The following is a 27,599-nucleotide window of genomic DNA, read 5'->3' on the forward strand; positions in this document are numbered from 1 at the left end:
ACAAATCACCTGGATTAGGTCCACAGGGCATGCTCACTAGGGTGAGAGACAATGTCCAATGTGAAGCTGCCTCTTTTCCACAAAAACCCTCAGTTCAATTCAGCTAATAAGTATTGATTATGGCAATTTCCCCACCCCTGTATTAGACTCTGGGGGTAGGAAGGGGAAGTAAAAAAAAAAATGAGCAGAATCAGGGTCCCTGTCCTGAACAAGCATGTTCAGAGTTGCATACTAAGCAACAAAGCAATTGAGGACAATACAGGCCAGTTTATTATAGGGGTAAGTACTGAACTTATAATTTCTTTGCTATAGGGAATAACTAAATGTGAAAGCACCTGGCCCACGTTTCTCTCACTGAGAGGTTAAGTGGTCTGTCCAGCCACAAAGCCACTATATCTCAGAGATGACACTTCTGTCTCCGAGGCCACGTTCTGTCCCTTGTTCATGGTGACTTTCCTTTAACTTGACTTGGTGCTATGCTGAAAATGGGAACACTGTGAACACAAGTTCTCTTCTGTCGTATCTTCTCTCATTCCTTGTCTCTCCCCTCAGATGCCAGTCTACGTCACCGGAATCACCAACAGCCAAAGCCCTTTCTCCTTTGGAAATGCCATCCCAGGGCTAACTTTTCACTGGTCCGTCACCAAGAGAGACATCTTGGACATCAGGGCAAGACATAATGAGGTATTTGTCCAAGTCTCACTGGAGTTTCCACATTAGGAGTGGATTAGCCCCAAGGGGCCTCGACTTCCACAGCTTTGGACCGAGTTCCCCGTATAGTGGTAGGATTAGGAGGCATCCTGTCTGTAAATCAGAGACAAAGGCAATAACCTAGACAAGTGAATCAAAAACTGAGATTTCTATATTTTTATAGAAAATTACCAGCTGTCTGGGATGGAAATCCTTGTCTCTATGTGGTTAAGCTCTCATAAACTGAATCTAGAGTGCTATAATTAATATTAATCTAAGTTTTTAATTGTTCTTTAAGGTTTTCATATCCCTTTATTCACAGAAAGCCTGTGAGACAGCTAGCAGAAACATTGTTTTCTATTTTCTAGATGAGGAAAATGAGTTGAAAAGTTGGCTGACTTGGTTACATCACATAGTAAAGAAGAGGGAATCAAGATAGGAACGCTGGCTTCGTGATCCCAAGTCTATCATTATTCTGTTAGTTTAATCTGCCTCTTAAAAGTACCCCCCCCCGAGATAAGGGACAACATGTAGTAGAGAATGGATTTCTTGTTCTGTATTTGCTTTATTGGTGACTGCTATTGTTCATTCTTTTGGAATTGCTGGGGGTGATTTAAGGGCTATCTTGACCAGAAAGGAAGAAGAGAGACAGAAAGAAAAGACCAGACGAGCTCTCTGACACGGGGGCTGGTTGCATCTGGAAAGGCTTTGGAGCTCATGTTGAAGCTGCTCTGCTCCTCTCTGGGCAGAAGCCATATATCATGCTGTATTTGAAAAAAATATTGATGTTCCAGGCTTCTCTCCGGCTCCCGCCCAACTATAACTTTGCGATGAGTGTTTATGGCCGAGTGAAGGGGAGAACTGGTTTGAAAGTTGTGGTCAAAGCCTCGGACCCCTCAGCAGGACAACTCTATGGCTTGGCAAGGGAGCTTTCAGATGAAATCCAAATCCAGGTAAATATGAAGACATGAAGGGGAGACGCCAAGCACGAGAAATCAATCTCGGGGTGTCTGTGAGGCTGGGGAGCAGTAATCTGATCATTGTCCTCATCGGTGGTAAGGGCTGTCTGTGGAAAGAGGGAGCAGCCTCCTTTTGCTGAGGATGATACTCCTTGGAGCCGTGCCCCAGAGTTGTCCTATGGGCATGTGGAGAGACTGCACAAGTTGTGGGGATAAAGGCAATGCAAATGCATATCAAGAGCATGAGATCCTTTACTGTCCTGTTTGCTTCCTGACTGTCAACTCTTGTAGAGAGCGACTTAGGGCAGCTGGATTGCTCGGTAGTTAAAGCACTGGACCTCAGACCCATGCGAGCTGTGTGTCTTTGGGCAAGTCACTTAACTTTATATGTCTCATTTTCTTCATCTGTAAAAGGAGATGGAGAAAGAAATGCAAACCACTATAGTATAAGAAAACCCCAAATGGGGTCATGAAGAGTCAAGACATTGACTGAAAAAACGACTCAATACAACAGAGCTTAGGCTCACAAAATTTCAAGGCTGATCTTATGGGTCATCAAATTCAACCCTAGAACCTGGGTCAGAAGGCAGTGTTTTTTATTATGGATTTTTGCCCCTGACTCTTTCCTCTTGATTCCTCCCTAGTCAATCAACAAGAATTTATTGTGATAATTATACTATGCAATAGACACTAGAGACAAAAGTGAGTTAGTTCACTGCTACCCTCACTGAACTTACATTTTTCCCTAGGTGGGGAGTAGCACAGATTCACAGTTAATGAAGAACAGGATATATGCAAAATTAATAGAGAGAAGTTTGGATAGAGGTACTCAGCTTTGGGGACATCAGCAAGGCCTTTTAAAGGAGGTAGCATTTGATCTGAAACCATTTGAGGAAGGAAGGACAGAGAAGGAAGGAAGCGAGGGAGGGAGGAAGGAAGGAGACAGGGAGTGAAAGAGGAAGGAAGGGAGGAAGGGAGGGAGGAGAGAGAGAGGAAGGAAGGAAAGAGGGAGGGAGGGAGCCTTCTGTCTCCTTGTACAAAGGAACAGAGCCACTCTTTGGAGCCCAGCCCAGCTGGATTTCAGCATTTCTTGGGAAGTATATCAGTATCCCCTAAGCTTCTGCACTGCTCCACTGTTACATACTGAATTCTGCCTGGAATTGCCTTCTTCCTTGGTGCTTCTTGCCTGTGTCTCTTTCCTTGGCCATTTTGGAACAATTATAGACCACCTTGGGAACTCTCACCACTTTATACTGCCCATAAGTAGGCACCCACATCCTTTTCAGCCCTGAGATTTGGCCAGATCTCCTGGCAGAGGGCTTGGGCTCCCCCAAACAGCTCTCTTTCACTTGGCAGGAAGGGTCAGTGGGATAGAGAAATAGAAAAAACTCATCTTGAGGGCTTTAGATCACAGACAGACTGAAGCAGAGAAGGAAGACGGTTTCAAAAGACTTGGTAAGTGAAGTGGTCCTTTTCCAGAGATGACATTGGTTTCTGCTCCAGGTGCAGATTTCCAGGGAAGAATTCATTTTATCTCCCACATATACTAAGACAATTTTAACTAGAAATGATTACCAATTCCTCTATTCCCTGGGAATGAAGGTAATATAAAAATAGATATGTAAATAATGGTTAAAAAAAAAAAAAAGAAGAGGGACTTTATGAAGTCTTGCTTTAGAGATTAAAATAAGGACTAAAAATCAACCGCTGGTCTATGCACCCAAGTCCTAACAAAAATCTGGCTCAGTCTAATGTCAGTCAACAGTGGATCCAGTGGTTGATGAAATATACTTCATCCAAAGGGATGAAGGGAAAATCGCTGCACTTTGAAGTTAGAAATCCCACATTTCAGATCTGGTTCTGCCACTTATGGCAATGAGTCAGCAGGCACTTATTAAGCACTTACTATCTGCTGGTTATGGTCTTAGACATGAAAATATAAAGACAGAAGTAAAATGGTCCGTGCTTTCAAAGAGATTACATTCTATCAGATGTTACTTCTTTGAGCTTAGATAATGCATTTGCCTTCTCTGGTATACGTCTCCTCAGGTATAAAATGAACAAATTGAGGTTGGAACTCAGACCTGCAGACTTTGGGTCTAGAATTCTTCCTATATTTGTATCCAGGGGCATGTTGGTAAATATTAACAACTCTGCTCATCAAGGGGGACAAGTTCACATGGCTTATCTTTAAGTTTAATCTGCATTAACATTTCTCTATCACTTTCTTAAATCTAAGTAATCAACAAAAGACTAAATCAATCCCTGATTTGTAGTATTTACTGCTTTAACAATCTTCTCTCAATAATTGATATGAATAATTGGTTCACCATACATATCTGTCTTTATTCAGTTCTACTCCTATTCTGTTCTTCCTGGTTTATCTTCCTAAGACTCAGAGATGGTACTAGGGCAGAGAGGGTGGGCCTCTGAGAATAGTCCCTGAAAGCAGATGCCTTGGTTTATTCTGACATGTCTTTGTGGTCTGTTGGGGAAAGGATGTGTTGGTGAGGATCTTCAGAAAGGGTGAAGCCTTGGAAAAGGAAGTAAGACAGTTCTGCAAATGCCTTGGGCAGACAGTACCTGAAGGAGACAGAAAGCCTTATATTCTCCCTCCTTCCATACCCAGGATGCTAATAGTGATAGAGTTCTTTATAACTAAAAAGCCGTTTTACATATATTACCTTATTTGATCTTCCTAACAATCCTGTCTAAGCAGCAGCAGTATTTTTTAGACTAAGAATCAGAGAGGAGATTCTGTGACTTGTCCAAGATTATATAGTCATAGACTTTTATGGAATCAGAGATTTAGAATCAAAAGGAACATTAGAAATTATCTAGGTCTACTCCCTCTTTTACTCATGAAGAAATTGAGACCCAGAAATTCTAAGCAGTTTGTCAAAAGGCACAGATGGGAATTGGAAGCACTGGAAACTTCTAGTCCTAGATCTAACATCCTCATTTCTGTACCACATCTCAGTGGTGCTCTTAGTGAGGAAGAGGAGGAAGCCACCAGGGGACCCCAGATAGTCCAGGCAGTCTGTTAGAACGTAGCCAGGTGAAGCTGCTGACATGTAAGGGGAAACATTGGTCTGTGTTTTTAAGATTTACGATTTGCTTGATTGAATTCATCTCGTGGTGGCTTTCTAGGATCTTTGTAGATAATGTCAGAATGTGTCAAGATAGGGAGGGAAAGAGATAAGGCAATGAAGTGATGAAACAGGAAATCAGAGTCTGAGCAGCTGTCGGGAAGGATCAGGATTTAACATGGAGAGAATAAAACTTAGACAGGAAAAAAAGATACACACAGGTCTTGGTGCTGGCTGCATCACATCGGGAACGGCATGAGCGCTCACTATGCCAGAGCTTTCTTGAGCCTCCCATTTGCACACATTTTTAAGTTATATAAAATATTAGGTAGGAATACCAAATGGGCATCCTCATCCGATTTCTTCTTGCTTAAAGGGAACTGTCCCACCTTCGTTTTAATATAAGAACAGATGGAAATGGCTTATCCAGTTATTTTCAGCATGTCTTCTGCCCATCTGAAAGTTTGGTTTACTGTTATAGAGAAGTTCAATAATGACTCAATTGTAAGTAGTTTGAAACAATTGCTGTAGCCTTCTGTTCTCTCACTTTTCTTCGTTCCCACTCCCATGAGGGAATCTAAGCAGATGTGTGTGACTCAGATGTTACTGAAGGTAATAACTAACTAACTTTCTCTCTCCCTCCCTCCTTCCCTTTCCCCCCACTTCTCTCCCTCTCAGGTATTTGAAAAGCTTCTACTTCTTAATCCTGAAATAGAAGCCGAACAAATATTAATGTCACCGAACTCATTTATAAAGCTTCAGACAAACAGGTAAATGCCTCAAATGGAGTTCTTCACAAGGTCACAAATGTTGTGTATGTGTGTCTGTGTGTTTAATCTCCAACTTTCTCAAAAAAAAGTGGAAAAACTTGAAATACTGTATTGAAATAATATATGGCTTTCTGTGACATTTCATTAAAAATTCACACACCCCATCTCATTTCTCTTCCTACTTCTTTACAACTTATTCTCTCTTTTTTCTTCTCCTTAGGCTATAGAAGAGCTTACCTTGTTGAAATTTGGTTTCACAAACACTTTATATACAATGCTTCCTTCATGTGATTTTTATTAATAACTCTTTGAGCCAAATAGGGCATTTATGATTAGCCCCATTTTTAATGAAAACTTCCTCAAGAATCTTTTCCAAAGTCATACAGCTAGTAAGATAAAAAGGGGACTCAAACCTAGTCTTCTGACCCTCTGTCTGGGGTTCTTTGCCATGTATGGCACTGCCTCTTCAAACAGATAGACATTAGAGGTTCTAGTCAAATTTCTTTATATAAAAGGGGGGAAACTTTCTATATTACATTGCAGTATTCCAGCTTCCGTGTTTTCAAAGTAACCGACCTCAAGCTTATTGGCATTCATTTTATGTATTTGTTAAAGGAATAAATCACTTTTATATAATTTTCATTTTAATATGATGTTTTACAATTTACAAAGCACTTTCCTCATCACAATTCTATGCTGTAGGTGGGCTAGGGAAAGGGATTGGGTATGAAATTAGGTATAAAGAACTCTCAGGTTAGACAATTCCCTCTTTTAATATAAGTTGACACCTTTCTCTGCAATTTGTATTCTTTGAGAGTTGCCTGGGCAACCAATAGGTCAACTGCTTTGGGCAGGGTCATATGAATAATATATGTCAAGCTGATTTTCTATACATGGTATTTTGCTGCCTCTCGTGAAGTAGATATATAGTGAAATCATCATTATTGTTATTTCCATTTTGTAGATGAATAAACTGAGCCAGGGAAAAACTTGATGAATTTTTAAAAGTTTCACTAATGTCCTTTGTATTTACATCAGAGTCATTTCTGGATATAGCACTTCACCCTCTTTGAACTCCCCCCACCCCCCGAAATTAAGCAAAACTAATCCCAAAAGGAGCAGTCCTGAAAAAGTATGCAGTATCTTGCACCCTTTCTTTCCCACCTCTTTGAAGAGGAGGGAAATGTTTCATTCTCTTTTCTCTGGGACCAAGATTAATTCTATCAATTATGCAGAATTTGACTTCCTTTTAGTGTTCTTTGCATTTGCATTATTGTAATCATTGGATATATTGTTCTCATAGTTCTGTTCCCTTCACATTGCATGAGTTCATATAAGTCTTTCTATGATCTTCATGATTATATAGCACAATAACATTCTCTGCATCGACATATTACTGTTTATTCAGCTCATCCCCAACTGATTGACACCTGCTTTATTTCAAATATGGCTATTTAGAGGAATTTTAAGGATTGATGCATGTGTGTTCACTTACCTTGAAAAGTACACAGTATTTTTGAAAGTCAATAACTATCAGTCATTTCAGTCCCCAAATGAGCATCAGACTGGCTTCTTCAGACAGGAAGAGAATGGGAAATAAGTTTAAAAGGAACAGGAAGTTTTGCATAATAATAGCTAGCAGAGCTGTCATTGATAGAACACTTTAAAGTTTCCAAAGTACAATACAGATATTATCTGATTTGATCCTTGGAACAATCTTGGAAGATAAGTGCTATTATTATTCCCTTTTTCCCCCCAGAAGAAAATTGAGTCAGAAAGAGATAAAGTGACTGGATAAAGCAGTTGGTAATTAGCTGAATGTAGTTTTGAACTCAGATCTTTCTAACCTTGGGTTTAGTATTCCATCTACTCTGCTACTGCCTGTCTGCTTCCAGGCAAAAGTGATTAGAGAAAGAAGTTTGTACCTAATCCTTCCTTAACTGTCAACTCCCAATTCCAGGGGCATTAGCAGGATTGGGAAGGTTCAGTGCACCCCTAGTGGCAGTGTGGTAGCAGCAACAGACCCAGTTCTGGAGCCTTGGAAACATTCCCCTTTTGGAAGAGAGATGGAAGACATGAAAAGAAGAGTTGCATTTAGCTATGGCTTTCCATGAGGACGTTAAATGCTTTAAAAGTGTTGTGAAGTGCTAAAAAGCTTCAAGTATCTAATGGAAGTTTAACCCTCTGTGCCCTTTTTTTTTTTTTTTCTGATTAATACCCATTAGATACTGTTCACCAAATAACTTCTGAGAAAGTATGTGGTCCCTATAACCATTAGTTTTCCAAATTAAGTTTTCAATCAGTGAATGATGAGGCTGCTGTAGAGCTGACAGCAAGTGGGTCCTGATAACAGGCTGAGGCAAGATAAGGCTTTTTACTTCCCCCTAAGCAGTCTAAGATCAGAATTTGTGAAGTAGATATGTAGATTGTGTATCAGAGCTCTTTGGATTCAGCCTGTTACTGTCCCAACCACTCAGAATTTCCCCTGACTTGACCCTATCAGCCTCTTCAGCTTCCTGTGCCCATAAATGCCTTTCTGTTTTTGCTTCTTTGAGGGATGGCGTTGCATCTTTGAGTTACCGCATTCTGGATGGACCAGAAAAGGTTCCTGTTGTGTACATCGATGAAAAAGGCTTCCTGGTGTCTGGGTCGCTGATTGGGACATCAACAATTGAAGTGATTTCACAAGAGCCATTTGGAGTCAACCAGACAATTATTGTAGCTGTGAAGGTGGGAGAGGATAAATTTTTTCTTCTTCTCTGGAATAATAAAATCTCTAGGGTTTATGTATCTTTTCCCCTTGCAGGTATGAGAAATTTAACCTCTCTATATACCAGATGGCTGCACTTTAAAGGGAAAAACTATTTCATACTTGAATGGTAAAAAAAAAAATCACATGAATAATAATATTTACTCACATTATATAGTATTTTATGATTTAAAAGCACTTTCTTCACAACTGCTGTTTGAGAATAAGTAGTGAATTGATTTTTTTCCTCCAGATCATTCTTTCAACAGGCATTTTGCATTCTGTGTTCAAAAGATTTGGTCAATTTTCTTGCATTGTGGTGTGCTAGTTTTGCACCCTGTTTAAAGATAAGTGTCTTTTGTTTATGTGAAGATCAAATTGTCTTTTAACACTGCTACTTTTTGCTTCTCTTCTTCCAGATTACCCTTCACTTCACTGTACTTGCACTTTGTTTCTTTGGCAAGACTTGTTACTGTAGTTTCAAAATTTTCTATGCTATCACTTATTTTTGCTGTGCAGGACAAAAATTCTGCTTTCACAATTCTTATTTTTCTTTTAAACTATTCAGGAACATCTTGCTGCAATTCCATGCTCTATCCCCCCTACCCCCCACCCTGATAGTATTTTATCTTTCTAAATACATGTAAAGATAATTTTCAACATTCATTTTTGTAAGGCTTTGTGTTTCAAATTTTTTCCCTCACTTCCTTACCTCCTTCCTCCCCAAGATAGCAAGCAATCGGATATAGATTAAACTTGTGAAATCCTTTTAATTACATTTCTACAATTGTCCTGTTGTACAAGAAAAATCAGACCAAAAGTGAAAAAATACAAGAAAGAAAAAGCAACCAACCAAGCAAACAAAAAAAAAGATAAAAATACTATGCTTCAATCCACATTCAGTCTTCATAGGTCTCTCTCTCTCTCTCTCTCTGAATACAGACAGCATTTTCTATCCCTTGTCTATTTCCATGCTCTCTTAAGAATCAGTAGCATCCCCTGCTTCATCAAGCATCGATACCATTTTCATTTGTTTCACTGTTTATAGATATCTGGATTCTTTTACCTGAACTGGAGGCCATATTCTCATCTGCTATCTTCCCCTTTAGTTTATCTACTTATATGCAAGGGCTTTAATTGAGTTTTCTTCCTTATAAAGTCTTTTTTAATTTCAGTCTTTTTTCCTCCTTAACTTTTGTTTCTCACTCTTCATCTTTAATAGCAGTTTCTCTGGAGAATAGAGCTCAAAACTATCTTAACTTTCTCCCAGATATGATCATTCATATTTCACCAGCCTCATTGTTTGTCCCAAATAACTTCTAAGGGACAGAACTGGCCCCAATTGGATGCTGGGTTCTTTACCTCAGGTTTAGTACAGTGCCACACACACATGCACACCCTTTCCCTTTGTGACAGAACAGAATGCTACCATGCTGCTATTCTAGCCTGGGCAAATTTTTGCTTTTTGCTTTTCTACCACTGGGAGGAAGCAGAGTAGAATTGAGTTCTGCTGCAAATCTATAGGTCAGTTCTTACAATCCTACTACCTGAGTGCGGTAGATCTTGGAGGAGAAGATGCTGAGCAAGCTTTGTGGAATTACTCTTCTCTGCTCTTAGTTCATTGAATTGTTACCTCCTTAGCATTCTTTATGTAGTGGTCTAGACCATTGAGACAAAGATACTGTTTTATCTCCTGCACATAATTTCTACTTTGGAGAAATTTGAGACATTGGGAGGATCAGAGAAAAATTTTAATCCTCACATGAGTTACTCTGAGTGCATTGATAATTACTTCCCTTTCAGAAAGGACATTGAGAAAGAAACATATTGAAGAAACATTCTTTCCACTCTGAAAACTGCCTTTCACATTAATAATCAATAATCATCACAACACCTATGAAGAATTTTTCCTCCCATTATAAAGAAGAAGAAACCAAAGTCCAGACAGGTTACATAGCAGACCCACAATCACAAAGCGGGCAAAATTTATGCCCAAACCCATCTTTTGATTCTCACTTTATCATCCTTTTGCCAGGCTCTTCCTCTGTCCCTAATGATGTCACATCCCATGTACTCAGGTTTGGTAGACAGTGATGGACAGGATACAGCTATCAAACTTTGGTGGGGTACACATAGCTTGTCTTAATTCTGCCAGCACTCATGTGTCCTAGTATCTCACAGAATAAAACGCTTCCTATCATCATTTGTCTCCTGTGTCTGTTAAAATATCCATAGACTCCCTGAATCCACTGAGCCAGGATTGCAGAGACCCTAGCAGTGACCTCAGAGGTCACAGAATGACTAGCAACCCAATTTGGCTGGAATATTTTCTTGAAAAGCAATACTATGGAAAGAGATGGGAAAGGTAATATGGACTCAGGCAATGGAAGGCCTGAAGATTAAATTTGATAAATTATTTTTGTGTTCTTACTAATTGCAGTTTGCTGTGCTGAGTGTTACAAATGGTTTCTGGCAAACAAGACGCAGATAGAGAATAAGACGAGAACAGTATATAGTAGGTGTCAGAAGATATGGACAAAGTACTTCAGAGGAGAGAGAATCAAGAGAGAAGACTGGGCTTCCAGGGCCTTGGATAGGAAACAGAGACAACACTCAGAGTCAAAGGAATAGATTTTGATTCCAACTCTTCTATTTCCCAGCAACTTAACAGTGAGCAAATCCCATCCTAAAATGAGAGTCCCAAGATATGAGTGTGAATCTTGCTTCCAACAGTTACTAGCTGTGAGTTACTAGATTACTAGTATACCTGACTAGTTATGGGTTTGAATATTGTCTACAACAGTAAGTAACTATGTGATTACGGACAAACTATCATCTCACTAGGTCTTTTTTATCTTACCTGTAAAATGAAAGATTGCGGGTTCTCCAGCATTAACTTAGAGTTACTATATACTAGTATATATATGACTAGTTATGGGTTTGAATCTTGCCTCCAACAGTTACTAGCTAAGAGTTCCTAGATTACTAGTATGCATGACTAGCTGTGGATTTGAAGTGCTTACAACAGTTAGTAACTATAGAACTGAGCAAGCTATCATCTCACTAGGCCTCTTTTTTCTTACCTGTAAAATGGAAAGATCAGGGGGTTCTTAACTTTTTTGTGTCGTGGGTTGCTTTATCTGACTGTAGAAGCATATGGAACCACTTCTCAAAATGAGGTAATTTTTAAATGCGTAAAATAGAATGTGATACAAAGAAAAACAATTAGAGTAAAAATAAAGATGTAATTCCCATCCAAGGTCACAGATCCCTCCACCCCAAAATCTCTCTGTGGAACCTCCTTCTAAATGACCTCTAAGTTTCTTCTTTCTCTCACAATTGGAAATCCAGAAGGAAAATGTAGGCTAATGGAGGCCCGAGTAGAAAGGCACTTCAAAGCCCTGCCTCCACATGTCAGGAGAAAAAGTTGTCTTTCCTTATTTTTTATTAATTACTTTTCTAGAATTTTGTGCAGTGGGGAAAACACTCTCATTTTATTTTTGAAAAGCCTTCTGTAACATTTTTAGTCTATTTCCTTAATTAACAGATCCCCCTCTCAAGAGAGTTGAGTTAGAAGGGCCTATGTTCCACCCACTCCCAACTCCCATTTCTTTCCAAAGTCTTTCTCTGGGTCCAAACTATTTGAGCATTCATTTGTCTTGAAAGGGCAGTTTGTGCGGTTAAACTTTAATTATAGAGCTAAAATTAGCAGTCGATTTGCTAGTCTAGCCTATTCTTCATTAAAGAAGAAACCAGGTCTCCCCAAACCATAAGAACGCTGCTTGGGACTGTGAGTTGGTGGTGAGCTCTTATACCCGAGATCCTTCTTCAGACCTCATAGAATCAAGGACCCTTCCTTCTTGCCACCGTTAACCTTCTCTTCCTATATAGAGATACACAGATTAAAAAGTTCTGTGTATTAGAGAGTTCTAATTTCTTTCCATCAAAAACCATGTCTATTTAAAGATTCCCTGTAGAGCTCAGGAGTTGAAACCTTTCATAAAGCAGAGAGTCTTTCTGAAATGTGAATGATTACCTTGTATTTAGCCATTTAGTGTATCCTGATTTTTGTCTTAAAAACTGTATAAACTGGGCTCCATATTAGAGTTTTGGCTAGGCTTTTGTGTTCGGAACCTGTAGGAGTCAGTAAACTTACTAAAATAATGTAGGGAGTGTAATAGGGTCTTTAATCTTTTCTCTTTGATTTGGCTTCAAGGGTAAGAAGAACTGCTATTTTATCAAAGGAAAATAAAGGATTCCATCCAAATACATTATCTGTGTAGCAGTCATAGGACCAACTTCTTTTACTATATATAAAGAAATAATGTGAATATGAATAATATATCATTATGTAACATACATTTATATAATATATTTTATTTCATATGAAGCAGAATGTGCTTCAATATAGGATTCCAGTTTGTCTTAAATGTGATCAGGGAAGGCCAGATAAACAACTTTAAAACTGCATTATTTTCCCTCCTGGACAATGCCCTTTAGGTGTCCCCTGTTTCATACCTGAGGATTTCAGTGAGCCCGGTTCTGCATACCCAGAATAAGGAGGTTTTGACAGCTCTACCTTTGGGGATGACCTTGACCTTCACTGTGCATTTTCATGACAATTCCGGGGAGATTTTCCATGCACATAACTCCGTCCTCAACTTTGCAACTAACAGGTAGCCAATGATCACCCAATTTTCATTGCCCAACCAGAAGAGTAAGGGAGCTCTGTTTGGAAAGATCCAAACACTTTTAAATTCCTCAAACTAGAGATATTGATACATGTAAATCCAGTAAGACAGTGAGCATTTATTAAGCACCTGCTTTTTGCTTAATACTGTGCTAAGCACTGGGGTTACAAAAATAAAAGTCAGGTACAGTGCCCTCTATACTTTATCTCATTGTCTGGTCCATGAGAAACAAATGCTTGTAGAATAAGTGACTGAATCATCATAATGTTCTTTTGAGGTCAGTGATGTATCTTATTCCCATTTTTATATGCAGGTAAAGTGATTTTCCCTAGAGCAGGAACTTGAACCCGGGACTTCTGACTCCCTTGCATTATTTCATTCATTCATATATTCAGCAAACATCATGATGATTGTAACTGATGTTTATATACTGTTTACCTGTGTGCCAGATATTGTGCTAAGCACTACTCAATTATTTTTTTCCTCTGATCCTCATAATAATCCTGGGAAGTAGGTGCTACTATTACCCCCTTTTTTCAGATAGGAAACTGAGGCAAATGGAAGTTAAGTGCCCAGGATCATACAGCTAGTGTCTGAGAGCAGATCTGAATTCAGAGTTTTCTGACTCCAAGCCCAGTGCTCTGTGCACAATGGCATTACCTAGAGATTACATGGGACTAGTTATTAAACTGAGGCACAGTCTCTATACCCTGTCCCATCTCTGGTTTTCTGTCTACAAGCAAGACCTGGTGTCTGCTAGCCAAGGAGATGGTGGGGAGATCCATGCCTCAGACAGCATTGGACTAAATGATTTTTGAGCTTTCTTCCAATTCGGCAGTTCTGTGCCTCTAGTATGATTAATGTGGTGAACACAGAAGGGAGAAAAAAGTAAACCCCAATGATGAAGAGAAGAGGGCACAAGCTGTGAACATCTGAAGAAACAGATTGCTCTCAGACATTATTCAGGGTTTCTAACTTGAGCTGCAGACAAACTCAAGAAAGCCAATATTATGTGTCAGCCTTGTTGTTGTGGAATTTATCATGAGGTAGAAATAAGAGAGTATTTCTAGTGGAATTATCTCATTAGATAAATTCAAACTGGAAAACAAGGACTGGATTTCAGGTTTTAACTTGAGATGTTTTCTATACAGTCCCTTATTGTAACAAGAACGACAACAACAACAAAATGGTTTCTTAGTTGTATATCTTATAGTTTTTCTCGAGACATATATTATAGTCTAGTATAGACATATTAATTTATGTTATTTTATTTTATTATTTATATTATGTATAGATATATTATGTCTATATGTATAGATATATTATTTTATATTAATGTATAGACATAGACTATGTATAGACATTAATTTATATACTACATTATACATTTAATATGTAATGTAATATAGTTATATATAATTCTCAGGGTCACTATAGAAGATTAGCCACATTGAGTTATCTAAACCATCTTAGCCTTAATAACTAATTGGGCACCTAGGCCTTTTAGATGCCATATTAATTAAGAGAATCCAGCCTTTTTTTTCAAGCCCATTGCACAGATGGTTAAGGCATAATAGAGAAGAAAAAGTATATGGCTAAGTTAAGTATTACCATTAAGCCCCCTTTGATGCTATATTTGTTCAGAAAATCTAGCTCTTTTATCTATGAAATGGTTAAATCAAGACCTATTAGAGAAGGCAAATTCTAAGCAAAACAATGATGAAAATAAGCTTAGAACCCAGAGGTTCTGATTCCTCGGTTGTACCCTTTTCACTAGAGTCCATAGCTCAGTTAGAAACAGGCCCCCACACACTTTTTTTTAACTAAATAATCCAATTAATACTAATCTTCCCCTACATAAGGGATCAGGCTGGAATCTCTCTTTCTTTGGATGGAGTCTCACATAACAGAGTTTCTTTTAGGTGTTCCTGCTGCTCTTGAAAACACATTTTTTTTTCTCCATTGCCCAGAGATGACTTTGTCCAGATTGGGAAGGGAACTACCAATAACACCTGTGTCATCCGCACTGTGAACGTGGGCCTGACGCTGCTTGCTGTGTGGGACATGGAGCACACTGGTCTCTCCGATTACGTTCCCCTGCCTGTTCAGCAGGTCATCTCTCCAGAACTAACTGGGACTGTGGTAGTAGGCGACGTTCTCTGTTTGAGTACCGTTCTCATAAACCCGGATGGTAAGAGAGCCTCAAGATCCCCACTTCTGACTGCTAAGTAGCTCTGCTGATTGGGAGACAGCATAATATAGAGAAAAGCTTATTGACTCTGGAGTGAGAGAGTCTGTGTTCAAATCTTACCTTACCCTTGTGATCAAATCATCCCCTTAATCTGTGCTTCAGCTACCCCCTTTACAATATGGCGGGGCTGACATGAATTTTATAGTTGAGACATGTCCCAGAGGTTTTAGCTGATTTTCAGGGACCTAGGTGAGAGGAAAGACACCTAAAGCATCTAACAAGGAGAGATCTCCTTTCCAGGTCTCTCAGGAACATGGAGTTCTTCAGCCAACAATATTCTCCAAGTTGACCCCAAGACTGGAGTGGCTGTGGCCAGAGACTCTGGAACTGTAACTCTTTATTATGAGATTCCTGGACTTCTCAAAACATATAAGGAGGTAAGACATCAGGGCAGTGGCTACCAGATCTGGATTTCTACTTCTAAGTATTTCTAATTGTCTCAAGTTAGGTGGATGGAGAGGAGAAAGAACCGGGAATGAACAACTCAAAGCGAAATTCTATAGAAGGTTCTTCCATTTTAAAATGAACTTGCCATCTAAAGCTTTTAGTAACAGAGGTGTTTGATTTCACATCTCTGTTACCAAAAGCCATAAAACAGCCTAGAATCACTGCAGTTGGAAATCTGCTGATGAGACATGAAGGTTAGGAGATGCTCTGGGGTAAGATATTCAAGATTGTTAGGTTTCAACCCCATCCCTTTCCCCCATGCAAAAACTTCCCCCTAGTAAGTCACCTTCTGAATCTTCCAAGAGGTGAAAAAAGTCATTTTCTCTTTCTTTACTATTTATCTGCAAACCAGAGTGAATCAATGGAAAGTGCCTGGTCTGTATCCAAATGCATCTCATTTTTATAGTGAGCGTGTGCTGTATTGAATAAGAAAGTTTAACCTAATAGTTTGCATACTTAGCTTAGCTTCCGTGAGGCAGCAACTTAATTCCCTTTCTGCAGCATAAGAGATTCAGGTGCTGAGCAACTTCTGATTAATAAAGCAGTGATTATGTGAAAGAATTTCCAGTGTTCGCATGGAAGACCTCAAATAATTCAGATGCTTTTTGAAGAAAACTCAGCCCTACCTACTGACCTCTACTCAGTTCAGGCCCCCTTTAACGGAAGCCAAAGGGATGGCACTAAAAATATTTGTGATCCGTCCTTGGCAGTAACAAAGCCCTCTATGTTCTCGGGATATTAAATGCAGCTTTTGCATACTTCATAAGCTGTCTGATTTATTTCAAATTAATGGTAATAAAATGACTTTTTCCTCCATTTGCTGAGAAACCAATTCACCAAACTGAACAAACATCACCTTTATGAAAAATCAGGAAACTCAGGATCTCTGGCAAAAATCAATGCCCACCTTACAGACCGTTGTTCCTGTTTTAATTTCTGCTTGTTCAACATGGCCTCCAGAGGACAAAGTGGATTCTTGCTGCAGTCAGTTGTTTGGTTTGGAGTTAGGAGTCTTTGTTTTCTGGGTTATTTTCCAGATCTGGATTAGCAACCCCCAAAGGATCGTGGCCACCCATGTCAGCGGCATCCCAACCAACTTTCAGGGTATCACTGCCTCCAAAGTGATAGTTGTAACTGGAGAAAGAAGCACCAACCTGAGAGGTAATGATCATACTAATGAATAACATTTTTACCCAATGCCTCTATGTTTATACAACATTTTTCTTGCAATAACCCTGAGAGTTGGATAATGCAAGGTTTGTTATCCCATTTTAGAGAGGAGAAGACTGAGACTTAGGAAGATTACATGTCTTGGATATGGTTACCCAGCTAGTAAAGTGATGGTGCTGGTGTTCTAATCTTAAGGCTCTTGACTCCAGATCTTAGACATTTCTACTGTGCCATTTATACCATATGCCATGACTGGAAGAAACTCCCAGCAATTTGAACCACCACAGTATAAACTCTGAGAAAAGAGAAAAGCTTAGCAAAGGTTCTGCTTCACCATTAAGGAAATCATCTAGATTGTGGTAAAGACAGGAGTAGCATGGTGGAAAGACCACCACTGGATGTGAGATTCAGAGGTCTGGATTCAAGCTCTGCTACAGAGTAGTCTGTGTAACAGGGGACAGACATCTTAAGCTTTGAATCCCAGTTGTGTGAACTCTAAAATATTTACAGCTTCTCCCATACAGGATATTGTGAGCCAAGAGCCCTTTATGCAATAAAGTATTGTGAAGTGACGGGGGCTTGTGCTTTCTATGTATCAGTGCTTTAGTATTACTACTACTAATGAGAATCCCAGTGACTCACACTTGATTGCAGCTCCAAAGGATGTTGAAAGGCATCATTGCATAGTGTTTAAAAGGCAGAACTTTTGGGTTTACATACTAATTCAGACATTTAATAGTTCTTTGACCCTGTGAAGATCAATTAATCTTTGATGTCTAAGTTTTATTAACTGGAAAATGAGGAGGTTGGATTTGATGAACTCTAACCTTAGGTCTCTTCCAGCTCTGAATTTGTGATTTGATCAATGGGGGTATTTTTATCAGTATTTTTCAAGTAAAGGAACTGAGACTCAGGATCCCACACCTGATAAAAGACAGAGCTGAGATGTCTTCTGGTCTTATTAACACAAGAGACAGAGAAAGAGAGACAGAGACAGAGACAGACAGAAAATGGAGAATTCACATAACTTTCTCCTAACTCCTGTTCTTCCTTTTGGAGTAATAGAATTTTATGTTTCATATAGAAACTTGACAGGATAGTATTTGTACACCAATGGGTACATTGGCATTTGTCAGTTTTGAATAAAAGATGCATTTCAGTCTCATGGCTGCTAAAGGAGATCTCTTCCTTGCAATGGATAATTCTGGAAACAAACCATCAGCAAGCTTCTAGCAGGTTTTGATGTTTATACTTATTTTTTAAAATGATTCTACCAACCAATAAACTTCTCTTGTCCATTACCAATCTTGGCAAAAACTGAGAAAAAATGTTGTTTTTAAAACCACTTAACTGGTAAAATTCAATATCATCATTCTTGTTCTGATTAATGAGCCAGACTTTATTACATCACTGTGGCCTTTTTTTCTTCAACATAGTACAAGTGCATGACATTCTGCTGTTATTGAAATATTTAGTGTATTATTTGAGAACTACTGGCCTATTGATGTCCAGAAATAAATTACCCTTCTTTATGGCTGACAGGGAGAGAAAAAGAATGCATTAGTGGGGTTTGTTCAGCCACCTCATAAGGTACAAGATCTAGAACAGATGCTGAAATGAGCTGAAATCATCAGTGATTTAGTATGACCTACACATCTGACAATTTATCCTTTCCTTTCATATCGTTATAGAGCTTTCAGTAATACTTTGGCTCCCTGTGTGCAAGGCCAGAGAGCCTCACGCTTGTTATAATACTTGGTTAGAAGATACGTCAGGATGTGCTCAAATGAGCAGAGCAAGTGATTGGCCTTGGAGCCAGGAAAATCTGTCACATACAAGCTTTGTGACTCTGGTCAAGTCACTTAACCACTTATGGCTCCAGACAGCTTTCTAAGACTAAAACAATCCTTCACAAAGTGTGTGATCTGGTCACCCTTTCAGGAAGTTTGAAAGGTCAAAATTATTTTCATGATAATATTAAAATATTCTAATTCCTAATATAATATCAACTGAGTATAACTTATAAACAAAACCTTAGTCTTCTATAATTTTTTAAGAGTTTAAAGGAGCCACAGTTGCAGCAATACTGTAAAAATAATCAAGTGTGAAAGGCATAATAACTCTAATCAGCACAACGACCTACCATAATTCCAAAGGACACATGATGAAAAATGCTCTCCACCTCCAGAGAAAGGACTGGTGGACTCAGAGTGCAGATTGAAGCATATTTTTATGTCTTTTTCTTTTCTTTTTTTCCAGAATATGGCTAATGTAGAAATTTATTTTTCATGATTCCATATTTGTAATGAACATTGTGTTTCTTGCCTTTTCAATAGGTAGGGGAGGGAAGGGGGGGAAGAAGAGAGTTGGAGACTGAAAAGAAAAGGGGTCCTGTGACCAAAAAGTTGAATTAAGAGGTGGAGAAGTACTGATCTTAACTAGGAGAAAGTGTTTCCTGTGACAGTGAGATCACAAGTCCTATTTTGATAGGGACTACATGTCCCTATCTAGAAAACAGTAAGAGAAGGTCATGGAAGAGAAATGTAGACAAAGAAATGAATAAATGTATATGGACAAAGGAAGAATGGACAAATGCATATAGACAAAGAAATAGCCAAAAGGGTATAGACAGAGAAATGGACAAAAGTATATGGACAAAGAAATGAGTTTGCCCAAATAGCTGGGAAGGCACGGTGGCTCCCTGTGTCACAGAGCTGTTCTTGTCTCTTCTCATCACATTCCTACCTGTTGTCTCTAGGGGAATGCTCACCAGCCCAGGTAGAAACCATTGTTGAACTTCACCCTGAAACCCTCATCAGCTGTCAGCTCCAGTTCAACCAGGAAGTATTCGATTTTCCGGCATATGACATTTTCACTACAGAACCTGGATTTGATGCATCTTTAGGTAAACTTGCCAAACTCTGAGCATTGACATGATCCCAGGAAGTAGCTATAACTCGAGAAAATATCAAGACACAGAGCCTTTTGTTCACAGGAGCCATCTCCCAAGACAGGTCTATGTTTCTGATAATTCAAACTGAGGAGATTAATGTTGGCACTTGGGTTTATGGCTGGGTGCTGCTGCCATGGGGAATTTGTTTTTTCTAAAATGTCTGATCCTCTGTCATCTTTAGTATTGCTATTGCAGTGATTCTCAGGAATAGTCTGAGAACTCTTGCTGTGATTCTCAGAAACGCTTTGGTTTAGAAGGATACCTGGTGGCATTGGATGCATAGATCCTGCCAACTAGCTTAGAGAAGAGCTGCTGCTTGCCCAGGGGCATCTGAACCCCAGCTAAACAGCGAGAGAAAAGTTGCTTCTTGCTGAGTCATGAGCAAGCTCTGAGAACTCAGCAAGGTCAGGGTCCAGCTCCTCGAAAGTTTAGGTGTGGAAATGTACCTGGCAGCTGGTTGGTTCTCTCTTCCATCACTGTGTCTCAGCTGGCAAAAGCTGCAGATCTTTAACAATACTGGCAACTGGACAGAGGCCATTTTGACACAAACTTTTATTTCTCAGTGGTTTCCCTAGTGCCATTTTTCTTCAGGTTCCTGGTTGCCAAGGATTTTATCATATTTACCCAGCAGCTACCACTGAACCTGGCACAATGTTTGATCCTCATCAAATATCATGGCACCAAGTGAATTAATTTTAAAATTATTAAGTGGCTACTTTGTGCTGAGCGCTAAGGATGATACAGATGTCTAATGCATCCTCGATGCCCTCAAGGATATTTAGAATCCAGGGAAGATGCTAAGACAATTATACAAATCATTAATGAATCCAAATACAAGTGCAAAAAATGTGTTCTCAGCATTGAGAAATATCTTCAGAACTGGATAAATTAGAGAGAGGATATCCTAGGCAAAGTTGCATTTGATCTGGGTCTTATAAAATGGGTAGACTTTCAATTAGTAGAGATTGTAAAAATAGTCTACACATTAAAAATAACACTATCAAGGACATGAAGGTAACAAGTAGTCATGTAATGGTGAGTGGCCAGAACGTCGAGTACATGAAGATGACGAATGTAAACTAAAGCTGGACACGTAGTTTATTGTCAGTTTTTGATCAGCCTTGTTGCCAGGCTAAAGCATTTGGACTTTATTCAAGTAGACTGTGAGGAGCCACTTAAGTTTTTTGAGTAGAGGAGTGTCATGGCAACAGTGTGTGTAATATAGTCAAGGAGATAAAAAGACCCAGGAACATTTTCTCATAGTAGAGGACTGATGACCGAAAGGTAAGGCACTCAAGGTGAGATTCAAGCCTTTGTTGGGATGGAGTAGAAATAAGGGACATAAAAGGAGGTAGGAATGTTGGGGTGTGATGATTAATTGGGTATGTTGATGAGGAGGAGGGAGGATCAGAGATCAATTGGTCAATAAACAAGCATTTATTAAGCACCAGCTCTATGACAACTGAAATGTTGTCATAGGAAATGTCTATCATAGCATAGGGAGGATTGGATCTTTACCTCAGTCTAGAGAACCGCCATGTGAGAAAACTCCCATCTCCCAGTGCCATTGGCATCCTCTCAGCACCTTGCCGAGTCAGAAATGATATCATAGATGACAAAACTTACCATTACCTAAGGCACCAGGGATTCAAGCATGGTGGGTCTAACCTTTTAGCATGTGCTGCATCCAAAGTCTGAAACTCTCATTCTTCCAGGCCAGTATACCTGCTCCATCATGATGCACAGGCTAACCGATAAGCAGCTCAAACACCTCAGCATGAGGAAAACAGCCCTCTTGGTAACGGCTTCTCTCCAGAACAGCCACTTCTCTGGAGAGCAGATCAGTGCTGAAGTACCCTTCAACCCTGGGCTCTATGCTGACCAAACAGAAATCGTGTTAAGTAACCATCATATGAGCTCAGAGGTCAAAATATTTGGAGCCATGGAGATTCTTGAGAATCTTGAGGTGAGTGGTTTAGGTTTTATTTGTTTGTTTTTGTGTTTTTTAGAAGTAGATTTCTTACTTTAGGTCCCCTTGAGCAAACCTAGGGAATTTATAAAATTTCATTAAGTAGTGGTCAAAATCATCCCATGCTTTATTTTTATACATGCATTTATTATGAAATTTTTGATTTATAACTTTTAATAAAAGATACCTTCCCATATTTTCCCATAAAAACAGTTAAACAAAAATGCTAATAGAGAAGAATTTGCAATTGGCATGATAATACATGGAATTTTCTGTTTTTCTACTATTTCTTAACGGAGCAGAACTGTCTGTGTTTTCTGATCTGGACAAACATTGCCAATTATGCATAGTTTAAGTTTTGTTTCCACCAGTATTGTCATTTACAATCATAGTGGATTGGGTTTGGCTTTCTTCTCTCTACATCAGTTCATACAAATCTTCCTGTTTTACTGAATTCTCCATATTCATTGTAACTTATAGCATAATAATATGGCATTACATATTTATGTTGTAACTTGCTCAGACATTTTGAATTATGTAGATTCCCTAGACAGGCTGCTCTGGGACCAAATTCAAGAAAATAGGATAAGAAGGACCATTGTTACAGTCTTGACCAATTCACTGAGTCTTTCTTGAATATCCTACTCAGTAAACCACCAAAAGACTCTAGATAGACACAGAAAGACATGTTGTCAATATTGTTATCCTTAATATATGTATGTATGGGTGTACATCACATGAGTATGTATAAAAATATATGTTTATGGATGTGAGTATGTATATATGAATGAAGGAATGGATGTAATGCTTTACTGTTTGGAAAGGACTTTACTCATAACAGCTCCTGAGAGATAGGTAGCATCATCCCTATTTATATTTTTTTTTGTAAAGAAAATTCATGAAGATAAAGAAGCTCACCCATAGCCACACAGGAAAGAGAAGGAAATAAGCATTTATTAAGTGCCTACTATTGCCACCCACTGTGCTAAGTGCTTTATAAATATTATTTTAATTGAGCATCACAGTAACCATGGGAGAGGTAGATGCTCTTGATAGACAAAGATCAAATGACTTGCCAAGAGTCACACCGGTAGGAAGAATTTGCTGCTGAATTGGAACTGAAATCTTCCTGACTCAAGCCTCTGTCCACTGTTCCATCTTCTGTCTAGTTAGGGTGGAACTCTGACTTGGATCTAGATCTTCTAATTGCAAATCCTGTGTTCTTTCCCCAAAGCCACATCACCTTTATTATCAGAGGAAACCGTTTCTTTAAATGGTCCTTAGTAGTTAATTTGTCCCTTTAAGTCTTTTTATTTCCTTTTTTTTTTTTTTTTTTTTTTTTTTTTTTTTGCTCTTGTTCTGTTTTATTGTTTGGAATAGGGTACCAAGGGGGAAAGAGCCAGGTGTATGCTGGATAATTAGCAGTGTCCATTCCCTTAAATACACACACACACACACACACACACACACACACACACACACACACACACACACACACACACACACACACACACACACAATACCACCTCTATCATCACTATCACCGCCAGCACCAGACAGAAAGTGAAGATGAAAGACCGGTCTATTCCCTGACCTCCATAGATAGGCGTGCAGACCATTTCTCTTCTCATTCAGTTTGCATAAGATAAGGGAGGCCTTGATCAAAGAATCTCTTTCTATCTAGGGACCACTAATTAATGCAGACTTTAGACACATTATCTCATTTAATCCCTTTGAGGTATGTGATGCTTAATATTTCCAGCATCCCTGATTTCAGTGATTTGGGCCTTTTACTCACTATATATATTATGGGACTTGATCTATTTGAAAATTTTACCATCTTATTGCAATATGGTGATGAGCCTCTATAAGAAAAGACTGAAAAGTACAATCTATTAAAAGAAACACAGTTTCCAGTGCTGTGCACACAGTAAGTTCTTAATAAATGTTGAATGATAAATTATTTTCTTGGAGGAATTATTCTGGGAGAGTTCATATTAATTTTGTCTTTTGTAAAATGGTTCTTTATTAAACCAGGATGAGATGAATCTGCCCTTACCTGGGGGGAACATATCTGAATACAAATAGTAAAAATTGACATCACTCTACTCCTCCCCAAAACACACATACATGCTACTTGTGTGTCTAATTGTGTCTAATATATTCTGCACATTGAGAAATGTCTTTCTATCAAAATGCTTCTAGAGACATCATAGGGTGGAGGAAGGATCCTTGAAAAAAAGCGTCAGGAGACCCATGTTTTAATAGTGGCTCCATTAATCACTGACTTGATATGGCAAGTCACGTAAGTGCTCTGGACTAGGTTTTCTCAGCTGCAAAATGGTTACAAAAATCCTCTCCCTGCCTATTTTTCCCAGGGTTTTGAGGATCAATGAGATCCTACATGTAAAAGTATTGTAGTTATAACTTGATGGATAATTAGGGTGTGTGTGTGGGGGGTGTTTGTAAGGTGTCTCAAGTTACATAGTGGAAAGAATTTTGAACTTGGAAGTCAAAAAAACTATATCAGAGTTCCAACTCTGCTACCATACTCACTCAGTAACAATAGACAAGTCCCTTCCTCACTGTGGGCCTCAGTTCTCAGCTTTCCCCATCACTCTCGTTGTTTCACTTTCCATCTGGGTGTTTTCCTGCCACCATCCCTAGAAGTATGTTTAGTCCATCTCCCTGTTGGAAGGGACGCTTCCTGAAGGGCAGAGACAGTCTTCCTTTTATATTTGTAACTTCTATACTCGGCAGAAAGCAAACATCTAATAAATACATTACAGTCATTCATATTATCAATTTTGGTAGGAAAATGTTGGTAGAAAAAAGGTTTGCAAGTGGCAAAGAGCTCATTAATGTTATTATTGATATTATTAAGGATATATTTTTTGGTCTGGTCTTTTGATTTCATCAGTGAGAAACTTCTCAGTAGGAAATACTTGTACAAAAGAAGACCAGCAGTTTTAGGCTAAGAGTAGTGTTAAACTGAGTTCAAAACCATCTAAAAATCCCTGCTGGTACATGTTGTCCTAGAAAACCACAGATTAACATTATCTATGTCCTGTTGTGTTTTTCTGTATTGAGTTAGGTACCTCACCAGTTACATGTCGGTCTATTTTGGGCTGCACTCGGGGGTGTTTGAGTGCATTCAGCCTACTGCCTCATGGCTGACACCTCTGTCTCTCTTGGAGAATCACCTGGGGCTCTGAGAGCTTATATAAGTTGACCAGGACCATCTAGCCCACTTTGTGTCAGTTGTGGCTTGAATCCATGTCACTCTGACTCTGAGACTGACTGACTGTGCTTTGTGCCATCGCTGCCTTTCCTACATGTCATTATTAGTTATGATGATGATAAGAAGTATCCTGAGCTTTTCCTTAGATGACAAAACACTAAATAAGTGTAATGTTACAAAACCTCAGCCTGGAGCAGTAGGCCCTTCAAGATGTGCATTTTTCCCCAAGGAAGGCTTTTCTTTCCCTAGGTGAAATCTGGGTCATCAGCAGTGGTTGCCTTTGTGAAGGAGAAGTCCTATGGATTGCCCAGCTTTGTCACCTACACCATCAGCATCTCTGATCCAATGATCCTCAGCCAGAGATCCTCGTCTACCACGCTGACCATTTCCAGCCCCATGACGGACCAGTCCATCACTCTCCCAGTCACCATGGTCTATATGACTGACAGGCGAAGTTCTGGCCAGCGTAAGTTCATTCCTGTGCCCATGTAGCCCTTGAGGAACAGATGGTTTTGCCTAAGGTGGTGGTAGAGAGAAAAGGGGAGGCTTATTGATTTAGTCCTCAGCTGGGTCAGTCTGAAGTAGAAGGGTACCAGTACAGCCTCCTCCTTCCCCTGCTGCAAAATGGAAGGAATTCCCTTGTTTCTTCCCTACTGAAGATTTCTGACCCTTCCCATCCAGCTGGCAGCTGCCTGAAGGTGCCGATTTCTCTTTCCTATGACTTAATTTTTCATGAGTCTAACCTAAGACTTTAGGTTTTCAAAACTGCTTTGCATTTCTGGGCTGTGGTGACAGCCTCGGTGGCAGTTCCATCTATCCTGAGCTATATCACTGACAGGCATATTCAGAGCACACGTGGCTTCCCATTCGTAATCTGAGCAAATCAAGGGATTCAAATGAGGCACGTTTACCAGAAGGAGATAGTGTGTGAGCCCAGGGCAAGGAGAGAAGGCTTGTTTGAGTAGATTAAGGTGCTGGGACACTATTTATAACCTGCACAATGACAGAGATTTCCTTTCCAATTGATTCCACAGAAGGAGCCAGCCTTTTCCAACACTTCCTCGACTCCTATCAAGTCATGTTCTTCACGCTTTTTGCACTGCTGGCAGGGACAGCTATTATGATCATAGGTAAAATATTATATTCGTGTGTTTCCCAACTTGTACATCTTTTCTACTGCCTGATCTAAATAAACTGTTGCATGTTTTTCAGTTTACCATGCAGTTTTCTCACCCAAAGAACACAATGCACACCCTGCCTTCACGCCAAGAACGAGTCCTTCACATAGTCCTAACAGTAAGTAATTATTGAGTAAGTTTAATAAAGGGGAGGGGGGAAGTATGATAGTGTAGACATTGTCACAGGATGGTGTTTCCCCGACAAAATGGCCACAAAGAGACGAGCTCTGCTCTCAGGCAGCCCGAGCACCTTCCCCGTTGCTGTACAGCAATACAGTGTGCACACACATGCACAGGTATGTGTTATTACACACATTACTTGCAGTTCCAAAAGAAAGACAGCACTTTTTTTCCAAATAGATGGCTAAATAAGACTCCTGCATTAAGAACTGGAAGAGACCTCAAGCTTCATTTACCTAAAGGTCACCTTGTTAGCACACAATATTCATTCAGTATCCAGTTAAGGTTTTTTGCTGAACCCATGTGCTGGGTTATATTTAAGTCATTCTTCCTGGAAAAGCTGCTAAAGACATGTGTGCCTCATACTCTGAAGGTACTACTCCATGACACTGGCTGAGTCTCATGAGAAACATTAAATGTTTGCAGAAGAGCCTTTCTCAGAATCTTGCTTAAACGAATTGGCAAAATGCTTGACAGTGCCCAGTAAATATTGAAGCCCCAACATGGCATATCTAGATTCTTTTCCCCTGGGAAGGCCTACTTACTAGCCTGAAACAAAATTAAATTTTGTTTAGCTCTCTGGCATCTTCCCAGCATAGTATAATGCAAAGAAAAGTAGAAGCCAAGAAATTTGGAGTCTTATTCCATTTCTGCCACTAATTCTGTGTGACCTTAAGCAAGTTGTCTCCCTTCTCTCAGCCTCAGTTTCTCCATCTGTAAATAAGCGGCTAAATCTTAACCTTTGTGTCATGGCCCCCTGATATATATGGATCCCTTCTCAGAATAATGTTTTAAATGTAAAATAAAACATGTAGGGCTACAAAAAATATACTGAAAATGTTATCAAAATATATTTTAAGCAAATTTATAGATAACAGGTTAAGAATCCTGGACTAGACAATCTGTAAGATGAGCCCCTGCAGTTCTAATATTCAGGTGATTCTAAATGACAGTGTTCTGAAGTTCAGGGAGAAAGTCTTTCTTTCATTGTTCCTGTGGCCTGGAGAACATGATTCTTAGTAGGTAGTTAATGAATTCAGTCTTCATTGACCAGCCATGAATTAGGTTCATTAGCTCCAGAGCACTGCAGTACTAAACCCCAGCCAATATTCACCATCAGGGAGGTCAAGAGAAGAGAGTCACAAAATTACAAACTGTTAGATCTGTAAGGAACTTCAGAAACCATCTCTTCCAACCTCCTCTACTAGATTTCTTCCACCAGCATTTATTAAGCAGCCACTATGTGCCGACTGTTGTAACGA

At 39.3% G+C, this 27,599-nt stretch overlaps 1 protein-coding gene across 3 annotated transcripts in view; it reads left to right on the forward strand.

The window, feature by feature from the left end:
• Positions 1-27,599, forward strand: part of NUP210 (nucleoporin 210) — a 151,600-nt gene that overhangs the window by 121,460 nt on the left and 2,541 nt on the right. For all 3 annotated transcript variants that reach the window (XM_074283676.1, XM_074283675.1, XM_074283677.1), the window contains exons 27-39: positions 553-684; positions 1,485-1,643; positions 5,417-5,508; positions 8,064-8,238; positions 12,758-12,933; positions 14,919-15,139; positions 15,440-15,576; positions 16,684-16,807; positions 19,575-19,721; positions 21,485-21,735; positions 25,229-25,445; positions 26,014-26,109; positions 26,192-26,275. In XM_074283676.1, the coding sequence (XP_074139777.1) occupies positions 553-684; positions 1,485-1,643; positions 5,417-5,508; positions 8,064-8,238; positions 12,758-12,933; positions 14,919-15,139; positions 15,440-15,576; positions 16,684-16,807; positions 19,575-19,721; positions 21,485-21,735; positions 25,229-25,445; positions 26,014-26,109; positions 26,192-26,275 (2,011 nt within the window). The remainder of the gene's footprint in view (positions 1-552; positions 685-1,484; positions 1,644-5,416; positions 5,509-8,063; positions 8,239-12,757; positions 12,934-14,918; positions 15,140-15,439; positions 15,577-16,683; positions 16,808-19,574; positions 19,722-21,484; positions 21,736-25,228; positions 25,446-26,013; positions 26,110-26,191; positions 26,276-27,599) is intronic.

This window comes from Sminthopsis crassicaudata, chromosome 1 (assembly GCF_048593235.1).
Source record: "Sminthopsis crassicaudata isolate SCR6 chromosome 1, ASM4859323v1, whole genome shotgun sequence".
Classification (NCBI taxonomy): Eukaryota; Metazoa; Chordata; class Mammalia; order Dasyuromorphia; family Dasyuridae; genus Sminthopsis; species Sminthopsis crassicaudata.